The 14,506-nt window shown below is 45.3% G+C and overlaps 1 protein-coding gene across 1 annotated transcript in view; it reads right to left on the bottom strand.

Annotated features, from left to right (window-relative positions):
• DOCK11 (dedicator of cytokinesis 11) overlaps positions 1 to 7,793 on the bottom strand; it is a 191,091-nt gene extending 183,298 nt beyond the window's left edge. Inside the window, 1 exon segment of the mRNA XM_017511236.2 lies at positions 7,386 to 7,793. Within this exon segment, the coding sequence (XP_017366725.1) occupies positions 7,386 to 7,487 (102 nt within the window). The 5' untranslated portion in view covers positions 7,488 to 7,793.
• Between the last annotated feature and the right edge of the window lie 6,713 nt (positions 7,794 to 14,506).

Consider the following 14,506-nt stretch of genomic DNA (forward strand, 5'->3'; position numbering starts at 1 on the left):
GAACTATCCTATTAGCCTCTTCCTGAGCACCTGAGCAGGAAATCAACCCCTCATTGACCCCACTGCGCCTACAGGGCAACTGCTACTCAGACCCACCCCAGAGTGGGGTCTGCCCAAGGGGTGAACTCACTTCCCATCCGCATTCTAACTGGAAGTCTGGGGCTGTTCTCCAGATCATTTCTCCACACCCTGCCTCCCACTTCCCTAATCACCCCCTAAGGTGCAAACCTCTTCAATCAGCTAATCTCCTACAATCTCATCTCTGTCCGCTTGGCCCTGGCCTTTTCATGGTTCTTCCTCTACTTCCTGAACTCACTTGGAACACTTTCCACCTCTCCCCTCAAGAACCCCTAGTCCTTTGCCAAAAGACAACCCTACATGCTCAGCCATCGTCTTGCTTAACTGAAACCTGCCTTTGCCCTTACAACCCTTTCAAATAGAAGTTGCTCATTTTCTTTTCCCTTCCCCTATCAACAAACTTGCTTTTCCTTTGGTTCTCCCAAGCTGGAAACCTCAAAGTTATCTTGACTCCACCTCCTCTCTTCCTCTCTTTCTTCCTTCCCCTTCTCTTTCCCTTTTTCTTTTTTTTTTCTGAGGCGGAGTTTCACTCTTGTTGCCCAGGCTGGAGTGTAGCGGTGTGATCTTGACTCACTGCAACCTCTGCCTCCCAGGTTCAAGTGATTCTCCTTCCTCAGCCTCCTGGGTAGCTGGGATTACAGGCGTGTGATACCATGCCCAGCTAATTTTTGTATTTTTAGTAGAGATGGGGTTTTGCCATGTTGGCCAGGCTGGTCTCGAACTCCTGACCTCTGGTGATCCACCTGCCTCAACCTCCCTGGCCTCCCAAAGTGCTAGGATTACAGGCATAAGCCACTGTGCCCGGCCCTCCTTCCCTTCTAAGAATTATCAAATCCTGTTGATTTTCTCACCACAGTGTCTCTTATATCTTATCCCTTATCTCCATCCCCATTGCCTCAGTTAAAAGCCTTTGTTCTCTCCAGAACTATATTAATTGTATTTTAAGTCATTTCCTGGCTGCCAGGCTCTTCCCCCAGCAATGAGTCTATCCTGCCCAGGGTTAGCAGTGTATTTTCACAAAACACCTAAGTATCTACTGTATTCCAGGCATCATGTGAGGGGCTGGTAATAAAGATAAATACAAAGCCACTGGCTTCTTGGCTCATACCCAGAATTTATACAAAACATTGCCCCCCACCCACTGTATTCTGTGGCAGATCCTTCTGGAATACTGCTTGTTTTTTTTTTTTTTTTTTTTTCACTAGATGTCTTTTTTATAACGTTTACGAATCACTTATACATTAGAAACTTTTCATATGTCACCTTCTTTACTTCCAAGAACTCCACAAGGAAGGTACTATTATTTATCCCCATTTCACAGATAAGGAAAATGAGGCCAGGTTACTTGCCTTTGTTCACAATTCAAGCAGGTGCAAAGGTTGGATTCAAGACCAGATCTGACCCTCTAACTTATGCTCTGTCTCTTACATCTTCAGTAAAAGGTAGAAAACTTGGAAAAGAGCCTAAACAGGATGATCATGATATGAATAATCTTGAAACCAAGTCATGTGGGGAATGAAGGAAAGAAATAAAGCCTCTTTGGCCTTGTGAAGACTGAATTTAAAAATGATATGGTAGGCCAGGTGCGGTGGCTCACGTCTGTAATCCCAACACTTTGGCAGGCCAAGGTGGGTGGATCACCTGATGTCAGGAGTTCGAGACCAGACTGGCCAATCTGGTGAAACCCTGTCTCTACTAAAAATACAAAAATTAGCCAGGTGTGATGGTGGGCACCTACAATCCAGCTACTTGGGAAGCTGAGGCAGGATAATTGCTTCAATCTGGGAGGCAGAGGTTGCAGTGAGCCAAGATCAAGCCATTGCACTCCAGCCTGGGCAACAAGAGTGAAACTCCATCTCAAAAAAAAAAAAAAAAAATGACATGGTGGCTGTCTCTAAATATTTGAGAGGTTGTCACGCAAAAGAGGAAGGAAGCAAACATATTCTGTGTGGCTCGAATAGCAGAGCCAGGTCTAGCCCATGGTGAAGAACCTTTTCTAACATAGGCCTCTAACAGCCAGGGGTGTTTAAGGAGAAGCTAAATAATCATTTGTCAAGGGTGGGTGGAAAGGACATTCCTGCCTTGAGTGGACAAGCAGTCTAGATGAGTTTTTCTGTGCACATGAGAATCACCTGGGTTTGTTTTAAAGAATACAGATGAAGGCCCCACCCCAGGCATGCGCCTGCAGTCCCAGCTACTTGGGAGGCTGAGGTAGGAGGATCCTTTGAGTCCCAAAGTTTGAAGCTGCAGTAAGCCACTATTACGCCACTGCACTCCAGCCTGGGTGAAGACCAAGACTTTGTCTCAAAATATATTACATAATAAAAAGTTGTGTATATTTCTTTCCATCCATGTATGTGTATGTATGTATAGATATATATGTATGTGTGTGTATATATATATGTATATGTGTGTATATATATATATATATATGCATGTGTGTGTGTGTATTACTAACCAGTGTTGGCATGGGGGAGGGGAAGTAAATACCCTCACACTCTTCTGGTGAAAGAGTAAACTAAAGCAATTTTCTGTAGAGCAATTTAACAGTATGTTTAAGAGGAATTTTTAATACTAAAAATGTATACAGTGCAATCTTTGAGCAAGCAAGTCCACTGCTAGAAATTTATCCTAAAGGGACAAGTTAGCAATTTTGAAAATGTCTTAAAATGCACTGGAGTACAGTATATATATATATATATATATATGTATATATATGTATGTGTGTGTGTATATATGTATATGTATTGGGAGGCTGAGGTGGGAGGATCATATATGTATGCATGTATATAAATACACATATACATATATATGTATATATGTATGTGTGTGTATATATACATATACCTATATACACACACACATATATACACACACACATATATGTATAGAAATGTTTACAGAGCTTCCTCTGGGTAACGAGATGGTGATAATTATTCTTACTTTTCTGCATTTCTAGCTTTTCTACAATAAACAAGTGTTTAGCATGTAATAAAGCAATGAAAGCTTAAAGAACAAAGGTCACTGATGATTCAAATAGAAAAAGACTCAATTCAGAGAAGTTTTTAACATGTTAGTCTTAGAAAACAAATTTTCCTATTCGGTGCTTAAACAAGGGTTCAGCAAGGAGGCCTCTCTGGCTTCACAGCAACCTGCACTGGTCTTTTGTACAGATCCTGGAGGAGTGGCTTGCTCTGGACCGTACTAACCTCGAGTAGTGAGACTGTTTTATGTTTAGGTGCCAACATTCTGGTTAACTTTCCAGACCCTCAGTTCATTGAGAGCCTCTGAACAGGAAACATTTGGTCAAGAAGGCCAAGTTGAAACTGGCTTTATTCCATAGTGTTCTCACCTCCTTACAGATGAGGCTGTGGGTTTTGTCCTATATTATATAGTTTCCACAAATTCCCTTGGGAAGAGGGAGCAGAGGAGTGTTTCTGTTTTCAGCGCTTCCTAAATGCAAACATAACACACATTCCAGGCAAAGGTAGTTGTGAGCTGCGGGTTGGGGGAGTCAACAGCTGCAGATGTTTTTCAGCCATTCTCAGCTTCTGGAGAGCTCTTCTCTACTAGAGCTATAAAATGAAATCTGGCTGATGCCATCCAGGAGATGCTGCGTGTATTACAGAGCCTCAAGGGGCTCCAACCCCTAACATCAAGCAACTCTTTCCGGATCCTCTGACGCATAAGGAATTGAGGGTAAGCTCAGCAGTAAACAGTATTTAAACACCTACTAGGCGACTTTTCAAGGGTGATACAGTGGCTTCTCTAAAGGGCTGCCATAACACAACAGGTTTAGCAAAATGCCTTTGTTCCCCTGTGGCACCAGTAGCTACATCCTGAATTATAGCAAAATCAGCGTTAAAACTCTGCATTTTAAACATGTATATATGTAAGCACTTCTCCCTTAATCACATGCACTCTCAGGTTATGTTTCTCCCCAATCCCCTCTTGAGAAATCTCTGTCAATGATGATTCTGTAATTATCCCTTTCCCTGGGTTAAAACTGACCTTCATAAAAATGCTGAACTTATAGGAAAATGCAGTAACAGTGGAACAGTTTCTCTTTCTCTGTCTGCTTTATTATGTAGTTAATAGATTTGTGGAAGTACTAATAACCGAATAACAGTTTGAATACACAATGACATGCTATATATAGCCCAGGCCCAGCCTTCTGAATTTTTCCAACAGTAAGGAAAACTGAATAATATTAGCAACATGCCAGCAAGGGTGTATTTCTAAAATCCTTTAAAAAAAAAAAAAAACTAAAGAGGAAAATACTGTATATTTTTTTTTAAAAAAATACTGTATATTCGTACAGCTTGGTGGGTTTTCCACGTTCGAACAAGAGATAACATCAGAGGAAAGCCTGACTTGCTGCAGCAATTACACTATCTCATATTGAAGCCCCAACGTGAGTATCTTGGGTTTATAGCACAAGTGTAAATCCTACCTCAGCTGTCCCTTAAAAGAATCAGAAGTAGCCGGGCGCGGTGGCTCAAGCCTGTAATCCCAGCACTTTGGGAGGCCGAGGCGGGTGGATCACGAGGTCAAGAGATCGAGACCATCCTGGTCAACATGGTGAAACCCCGTCTCTACTAAAACTACAAAACATTAGCTGGGCATGGTGGTGCATGCCTGTAATCCCAGCTACTCAGGATGCTGAGGCAGGAGAATTGCCTGAACCCGGGAGGTGGAGGTTGCGGTGGGCCAAGATCGCGCCATTGCACTCCAGCCTGGGTAACAAGAGTGAAACTCCGTCTCAAAAAAAAAAAAAAAGAAAGAAAGAATCAGAAGTTATGGCAGCAGCTGCAACATGGTCCCCTCACTCTCCAGCCACTCGTGGTTTTACTAACTTTGGTTAACAGCTCTTTGTGAGAAAGAGTCATTTAGGAACATACATTCCATGTAAGAACTATTTCCTTATTTTGACTAAACTGCTTACAAATAGCATTCGCTCAGGCTCCATGAAGAATCTAAAGTTGATTTGTGTGCATAATCTGGGTGTCCTATTGACAAAGACATTCCCATATACACATAACCAATCCAGACTGTAACTAATGAAAACAAATGAAGGAACAGATCATTTGCATTCTTATAACTATAGAGCATCTAGCATTGTGTTTTGCACATTGTAAGGGCTCAATAGATATTCATTGATTTAAATTACTAGAATCTGTTCTCTGTCACTCCCAAAATCTCAATGTGGTTCACATACTAGAGTAATGAGTAAATATTCCTCTGCATTGCCTGGTGTAAATGGTAAAAATCAATGGCCTGGGTACCAAGTAAGCTAGGCTGACAAGGGAACCGTGGCCATTGCCAGTGTCCCCTAGAAGAGACTCATGCCAGTAAGTTTTTCCTGCTTTGCCACAGAATCAATGGTTAGGAAGGAGCCGCTGAAACTGCAATGCACAAAATTCTTTGGAAAACCTGAAAACATGAGAAAGAATGCTAATGTCAACTTTTAGCTGCTACTGTGGCAGGTCAAGTGCTGATCAAATCCCGGTGGAGGTTTGCTTAGCCCCATTTATTCTCTTGAGACATCTGTCCACCTACAGCTTTCTTCAAGTGTTGTGGTAGAAGGCCAGCCAACCCTGCTCAAGGAAGGTTTTTTTTTCTTTTTTCTCTGAATTTAGGAAAGCCTTCTCTGCTAGGTAGATTGAATCACTTGTTAACAATCACCCAAGATGAGATCCCTGGTATCAATGCTATGCACACAGCTTGCCTTTCTCCCTTAACTGGCTGTGATGACAGGCAAGGCTCCAATCTGACCTCAACAGGTCCTCACTCCAAAATCAGATTGAAACACACAGTAAGCCAAGTTCATTAAAATAACATTAAAGGTCTGGGGTTAGCTCCACTAAAGAGCAGGATTAAACTTTAAAGGGTCCAGCCACGATAAAGAGATTTCTTTAAAGTGACTTCGCTTTGCACAGTTGTAGCTATTAAGGATCAGATCTTTATCTCAAAGGTGCATAGTTTACCTTTGATCCTCCTCCAGAACTCCCACTAATGTCAACTTTCTCCACTGTTGGGATCAAGCCCCTGGCCTCCCTTTAATGCTGGTTTTATTGCTGACTCTACAAGATCAACAGAAAAATTACAAGAAAAAGCTGTGAAGTTCCCTTCCGATAACAAGTTGGTTTTAACAAAAAGAGTCCTCTCTTAAACAGTGCAATTTAAACATAGCAAATGACTGGCTGTAAGATGGAGCTGAGGGAGACAAAAGTAAACAAACAAAAACAACAACAACAAAACACACCAGAGTAACAAAACAAACACTAATTAATCAGTCCGACTGCTTATTTAGGGTTTGTTCCCTTGTTCAGGAAACTGGCAACGAGTGTCTTGAAAACAAGAGAAGGGGCAAGTGCCTGTTAGCACCACTCCGCCTTTCTTCAGAGTCAGACAACCGGATAAGGCTGAGGGTGCACTGGGAGGGTTCCCAGAGTCAGCGCGCTTTCGAATCCCCATCCCCCAGCCCCGAGCTGTGGGGCTCTGACCCCAGTTCCTCCATCCGTGGAGTGGCACACCCAGTCTTTCCCCAAATCCCCATGGCACTGTCCCCTTGCCTCTGGAGAGCTCACGGATGCCCGAGGGACACACTCTCCCAGCGGTGGATGACCCCGCGCCCACTCTGTCTTGGAACCCCGTTGTTTCTAATGCCCTCCCTCCGCAGCAGCACCCCTTCAACACCCATCACCACCCTCTCTCTCCCCAGTTGCAAGAGGAAGTCGCTCTGCTTCCTCTGTTCTCACCGCTCGCCCGAGCTTGGGCGCCCAGGGCTTTCTGGGTGGGGTTCTTTTTTGTGTACACGGTGTGTGTGTGCGCGCGCGAGTGTGTGTGTGCGAAACGCTCATCGCATCCTTCTTCCTAGGCTGCCTCAGGTGCTCGTAGGAGAGGATCGGGATCTCGTCGTGCCCTTGTCCCTGGCTCTTTGTGCCGAGTCCAGAGCTGAGCGAGGTCTGCTCTTTAGCTCACGCCCCCGGCCCGACCCTGGGTGGGAACCCCCACCTCCGCCTCCTCCACAGCCTTCCGAGCCCGGCTTTGCCAGTCGGCTCCATCCCGGCGCACGCCTCCGCAGTGCCAGGCGGCCGGAGCGCTGTCAGCGGGCACCTGGGATTCGGACTCCGGCCGGCGGCTGCCGGTGCGAAAACTTACTGGAGCTGAGAAAGAGAGCGCGCGGCGCACCGGGCGGCCGCCCCGGCGCCGTTCCTGCCCCCCGCCCCGCAAACGCGGGAAGCCACCGCGTCGCTCCCGCCTGGAGCACGTCCCCCGGGACGCCCAGTCCCCCGGCCACTCACCAGCACCACGGAGCCCCGCACGGCCTCCGACACGCTCTGCCGGAGCTCAGCGGCCGTGCCGGGCTTGCTGAGCCGTTTGGTGAATTTGCGCACTTCGGCCATGGCAGCGTCGGCGGGAGGGTCTCGGCGGGCGGGCGGACTCACTACCCCGAGCCCGGGCGGCAGCGGCCGCTGCTGCTCCGTCTGTTTACACGCCGTTTGGCCGGCCACATCGCAGCTCGGCGGCGGCGCGGCTCATGCTGCTCCTCCCTCCCACCTCCCACCCGCTGCTCCTCCCTCGTTCCCTCCTTCCCTCCTTTGCTCGCTCTCTTCGCCCGCTCACTGTCCGGCCACAAGGCGTCGGTGGCGGCAGCTCCCTCCCCTGGAGGGCCCGAGCTCTGCTCGGCTGCAGCAGAAGCAGGAGGGTGTGTCTGATGAAGAAGGGTGTGTAGAGGGGGAGGGAGAACTGGAGGTGGGGGCGAGGGTCACGAGGGAAGAGGGGGGAAGTGGCTACCGCTCGGGCTCCGCCCGCAGCTGATGTTGCTGTTGCTGGTGCAGCCGCATCCGGGTGGGGAGATCTGGTTGCTTTTTTTTCCGCTTGTGTGGGGCCGGCGGAGTGGGGTAGGGGAACAGAGCGGGGTGATGAAATGTCTCCAGGAGTGGGGCGTGCTCTACCCTAGTGCTCCTCTCCCGCCTCAGAACTGCAGTGCCCGCAGGAGGGCTGGGAACTCTCAAGACCCCCACCCCACAAGCCCCCAGGGCCCAGGCGGCTAGGGGCTGGGAAACAACGTGGATCGGCCGCCTTTTGTGTGCTCCGTGGGGACGGGTCGCACCATGTCTAAGGACAGAGAGCAGCTTTCCAGCGTGAGCGGCTCGCCTGGGTCCCCTTCCTAGCCCACACCGTTTTCTTACTCAGTCGGTTTACCTAACAAGGGGCAATCCTGGGACAGAGCATGCTTCTGGAAGTGGGAACTTATTGTGGCAGCACCCCTCGCTCCGCCCCCCACATGGGAGAGTTGGGTGTTGCGGCCGAGCCAGTGACAGGTGGTCCCTAGGTCAGCAATGACTGGGCCAGGAATGGGGTGGGGGTGGGGTGGCATTAGGAAGGCCATCTCCCTGGGGTTGGAGGACTTACCAAACTTCCAGCAGCTTTTACAAGTGGCCTGCACTCACCTCTCCATTTATTCATCTCCTTACCCTTTTCAGGTTCCAAGAAATTGTTTTTCCAAGAATCAAAGAACATCTCATAACAAGGTATAAAATGAACATGTTTAAGACAGAAATGGGAACGGGAATCTTGAAGTACTGGTGACCCTGTCAGACCTCCTGAAGTGCAGAGTGAAAGGCTCCAATGACGGTGGCAGTTTTCTATCTGGTTATTTCATTTGTTGAGAGTTGAAAATGGCCCTCAATCCGGAGAACCGAGCAGCCCTTTTGAAACGAGCCCTACCACTACCCATAGGTCACCTTCCCCACCTTCAAAGATCAAATAGTCTTTTGGGGGACTTTATTATGGAAACAAGGGTATGCCTGGTGATGGTTTCTGTGAACCCAGAAAAGGCCAACTCTCTTTGCAGCAAGCCTATTTCAGCCTTCACATCAGCCTCAATAAAGCACATATGGAGGCTCCTAGAGGGCCTGGGACCTGGAAGTCCTCTAAAAGCATTCTATCACAAGTCTTAGTTTTGCACAGTATGTGTAAAATTTGTTAGTTGTTGCATGTAGGCAGATCACCAACAATTCATACCCTCTGTTCCATAAATGCCTATGTGGCTCATGCTGCTGGTTACTGCCACAATAGCTAAAACACTTTTTTGCTTGCGAAGAGAGCCCAGGTTAACTTCAGGTATAGGGCAGAGCCACAGACTTTAGGGAACACAGGCCCAGCTCCAGGTGATGAATCATGACTTATGAAAAAAACATGATAAGCTCCCTCTTCTTGACTACTGGGATGGTCTAGACTCCCACTCAGTTTGGGCCAGTGAGATATAAGAGGGAAGTGAGAGAAGAGGGTTCCTGGGAGAGTTTTTCCACCTTGATTTTTTTAAAAAGAGGGAGGGAGTCCTGGGCCCCACTTTCTTCCTTAGAGGGATGTTTTCTTGCAATACTTTGGCTCTTGGCAGCCATATTGCAACTATGAGGCAAAGCCATCACAATCTCAGAGAAGCCAATCCAGAATGCAAACAGCATGGAACTATTGAACCAGGCCTGATAACTGCCTACCTCAGTTCCTTTTTATGTAAGAAAAATAACCCCCTAGGCTGGGTGCCGTGGCTCATGCCTGTAATCTCAGCACTTTGGGAGGCCGAGGCGGGCAGATAATAAGGTCAGGAGATCGAGACTATCCTGGCTAACACGGTGAAACCTCGTCTCTACTAAAAATACAAAAATTAGCTGGGCATGGTGGCACGTGCCTGTAGTCCCAGCTACTCGAGAGGCTGAGGCAGGAGAATTGCTTGAACCTGGGAGGCGAAGGTTGCAATGAGCCGAGATTGTGCCACTGCACTCCACCCTGAACCACAGAGTGAGACTCCATCTGAAAAAGAAAAAGAAAAAGAAACCCCTGCAGTTTATGCCACGTTTAGATAAATATTCTGTTACTTTCAGCCAAAAGAATCCGTAGCACCACAGGCTCTACGGTAGCCACTGAAGGTGCACAGCATTGAACAAGACAGGCAAGGTCTCTCCTTTCCTGGAGCTCACATGTGAGTGCAAACAAATGAACATGTTAATTTCAGAAAGATAAATGCTATGCAGAGAATTAAGGGGGGTTGATAGAGAGTAACTGGAGTTGGGGACCTAGTTTAAAACAGATGATCATGGAAAGCTTCTTTGAAGAGGTAAACATTGAGCTGAGTCTTGAAGAAAAAGAAGCAATCAGCAGGGATCAGCAGGTAGAGAGCTCCAGACGACAGGATGGCAGGAACAAAGGCCTAGAGATGGGAGCAGCCTTCGTGTGTTCAAAGACCAAAAAAAAGAGGCCAGTGTGGCTGGAGCATAGAAGGAAGAGGAATGGTATAAGATAGAGTAGGAGAAGTAAGCAATTTTTGCAGAGTCTTGTGAGCCACGGGAAACATATGTCACACTGATGGTGCACAAACACCATCTGGCCATTGTGCAGGCTCTATGCTCATTCTTGAGATTGTAGATTTCACTTTTTCTGGTTTAAGACTTCTATTTAAATACATAAACATTGAGCATGGTGCTACTCACTGAGAGAGAATGCAGTATGAATTAAAGACACTATCTATTCCCTTCTGGGAAAAAAGAAGAAAGTCTAGTAGAGAATGTATTTATGGTACAAAGTAGTATGTGATACAGACCATACTCAAGGTAAAGAGGCAGAAGAGGCCAGGTGCAGTGGCTCACGCCTGTAATCCCAGAACTGTGGGAGGCCAAGGTGGCTGGACCACCTGAGGTCAGGAGTTCAAGACGAGCCTGACCAACATGGTAAAACCCTGTCCCTACTAAAAATACAAAAATTAGCCAGACGTGGTGGTGGGCGCTTGTAATCCCAGCCACTTGGGAGGCTGAGACAGGAGAATTTCTTGAACCCGGGAGGCAGAGTTTGCACTGAGCCAAGATTATGCCATTGCACTCGAGCCTGGGCAACAAGAGTGAGACTCTGTCTCAAAAAAAAAAAAAAAAAAAAAAAAAAAAAGAGGCACAAGAGATCATATCTGGTTGGGGTCTATGAAAGGCTTTCTGGAACAGGGTGTGTTTGAGCTGGACTTTGCAGAATGGGTAGGATTTGGATATAACTACACTCACACGGTAAAGGGAAATTGTAGGTGCAATCTTATAACTTCCAATAGGGCATTTTATTGGGTGATTTCCACATTTATTAAATATCTTTGGTTTTTACCACAAATTTAGCTGCTGCATTAACACTGTCTTAATTGAACCTGAGATACAAGTATTAGAAATGCCATTAAGCCCTTTGACTGAGAAATTCAACTCCTATAATTCAATGCCAAATAAAATAAAAACTTTTTAAAAAGATTTCTAATGGCCAGGTGCAGTGGCTCACGCCTGTAATCCCAGCACTTTGGGAGGCTGAGGCAGGAGGATCATTTGAGGTCAGGAGTTCGAGACCAGCATGACCAACATGGTGAAACCCCATCTCTACTAAAAATACAAAACATTAGCCAGTTGTGGTGGCACATAATCTCAGCTACTCTGTAATCTCAGCTACTCTGGAGGCTGAGGCAGGAGAATCACTTGAACCCGGGAGGGGGAAGTTGCAGTGAGCCGAGATCATGCCACTGCACCCCATCCTGGGTGACAGAGTGAGACTCCATCTCTAAACAAAAAATAAATAAATAAATAAATAAAACCAGCCTGCTCAACATAACAAGACCCCATCTCTACAAAAAAAAAAAAAAAATTAAAAATTTCCTGGGCATTGTGGTACATGCCTGTAGTCCCAGCTACTCAGGAGGTTGAGACAGGTGGATCCCATGAGCCCAGGAGTTTGAGGCTTCAGTGAGCCGTGATTGCGCCACTGCACTCCAGACTACGTGACAGAGCAAGACCCTGTCAAAAAAAAAAGTTTTCTAATAGCTGTGTTTCATATCAGTTTTTGTATTTAAGTATAAATTAACTAAAATTACAAATTAATTTCCTCAGTCACATGAGCTACATTCATGTGCTCAATAGCCATCTGTGGCTAGTGGCCACAATGTTGGACAAGGCAGGGCCTAGAACAGTGCCCAGCACCTAAGGGTCACTCAATAATTATTATATACCAATTGTGTGCAGCTTTTCCAATCAGAATATATTCATGATGACGTCAATGTGATAAATAAAGCAAAACAAAAGTAATCTTGATACCATGTTCACTTCCGTGTATTGTTGAGGCATTTATCACAACCAAACTATAATTGTGGAGAGCGGTATGGTCTTCAAAGCATATTTATATCCATTATCTCATTCAATCTTCAGACCAATCTGGAGAGGTAGACAGAGCCAAGATTATTTTTCCCCATTTTACAGATGTAGGAACCAAGTAAGATAAGTCATACAGTAGTTGGCAGGGCCAGAAACAGAAGCCAAGCCTTTTAGTTCTCTTTCAGATACACGACATGGCATTGACTAACCTGAAGGGCCCTGAGAGAACCTCCATCTTACTTTAATTCTATGCGGATCCATTAGTCATGAATTTGTAGTGAGATTGTCATATACGTTGTATCTGTCAGATAACTGTATATTGTTAGATATAACATATGCAATATATAAGTATTTGAAAAAGTTAAAAGCACTATTGCAATTATAAGATATTTTAAATAATATAAACCTTATTGAATATATATTAATTGCCTATTATACCACTTGGAATAATGAGAGTTTCCTTGTTTCCCAAAGTCATCACCTTCTTTCTCACTTTTTTATCCTTCAAAGGGATATTTAGAAAATAATATTAAAAACATATTTTAAAATTGTATTAAAATATTTTTAAAATACTCAGCTGGGCTCAGTGGCTCACACCTGTAATCCTATTACTTTGGGAGGCTGAGGCAAGTGGATCACCTGAGGTCAGGAATTCGAGACCAGCTTGGCTAACATGGTGAAACTCCTTCTCTACTAAAAAATACAAAAATTAGCCAGGCGTGGTGGCAGGCGCCTGTAATCCCAGCTACTTGGGAGGCTGAGCCAAGAGAATTGCTTGAACTCGGGAGGTGAAGATTTCAGTGAGCCGAGATCACACCATTGCACTCCAGCTGGGTGACAAAAGTGAAACTCCGTCTCAAAATAATAATAATAATCCTATTGAGTTCTCAAAAAAGGTAGACGGTAACCTGGGAGCTGTCCATTAGTTGTCCACGCTACTGCTAAAGGACCACATTCGTTGTCATGCCCAGGCTGTACAGGCTGGAAGGGAGCTGGGAAGGGCTGATGCACATAAGAGCTCTGATGAGAGTTCAGGAAGGGACAGACTACAGGTGCCATTGATCTTACCCAGAGGACATTTTCTCAGGTCACTTTAATTCATTTATGAGATGACAAAGGACACCTGCCAATCTGAACTCTGGAAATCTGAACTAAAAGATCAGCCTCCCCTCAAAGACTGATAATTCTGTTTATAATAATGGCAAAGGAGAGAGTTGGAAGTACCAGAAGACGGGCAAGCCTGAGGTCCAATTTTTCAAAGGTCAGCTAAGGATTATGCTCTACGCCCAAGGGATGGGGCCACAAAAGCCATGAATCCTGTGCTTGGGGGACTATTGAGTGAAGAGTTAGGTGCCTTGGCAACCACAAGTCAGGCCCCTCCCATAATCTTATCTAATACCAGCTACTTTTTCTTCTCTATCAATCAGTGCTTTGTTATTGTGCTAGCAGCCTTTTGGCTGCACTTACCTAAATTAAAACATCTGGAGTTCTTAAACCTCCTGATCTGATATCCTTCCAGATGACCTATTGGTCTTCAAATTGGTCCACCTAATGGCGGCTAGTTCCTGTATAAGTATCAATTCATGATCCAAAGCCCAGATGGGTGCAGATACCTAGGAACATTTGACTATCATGTTCCTTGAGATAAACTATGAAGAAAATGATTCAAATGTGGTCCTGCTGCCCTTGAAAAGATCACAGTATATATGCACCCCTATTAATTTAAAAAGGTTGGGTATACTTGTCATGATTCATTATCAGAAATACAATGTTTTGTTTTTTTCAGTATACTTCTAGGTCACTGAGGAGTGTTAACCCCAGAGGTTCTCTATCTAGCTGTCATTTAAAGATTTGCCATAATCCTGTTTTGTAAATTGATAGTCATTAATTTCCCCCCAATAAATGGCTGTTAGTAGAAGTGACCTAGCTAAAATTCTGTTATGAAAGAGTGAAATGAGGTTGTTTTGTTTATGAGCCCCTACGTGTACATCTCTGCGCTCAGTCAGATGACCTTTTTTCTTTAGCCATGTAGAATGTTCTATCCTTTAGCCCCACAGCTAAGAGAGGTGGGGATAGGTGTAATGCTACTGCTTGCAAGTGACTGGTTTTAAATAGTAAAAGCCAATGGAGAATAGAAAAATAGTCAGAACTAGACTTTTAAAAAATATATCAACATTGTTTCCTGAGTTGTAGGGTTTTGTCTGTTTTTTGCAAAGCAGAAATCTATGAGAATCATAATAAAAATGCAGTTG

The sequence above is a fragment of the Cebus imitator genome, unplaced genomic scaffold (assembly GCF_001604975.1).
Source record: "Cebus imitator isolate Cc_AM_T3 unplaced genomic scaffold, Cebus_imitator-1.0 Scaffold445, whole genome shotgun sequence".
NCBI lineage: Eukaryota > Metazoa > Chordata > Mammalia > Primates > Cebidae > Cebus > Cebus imitator.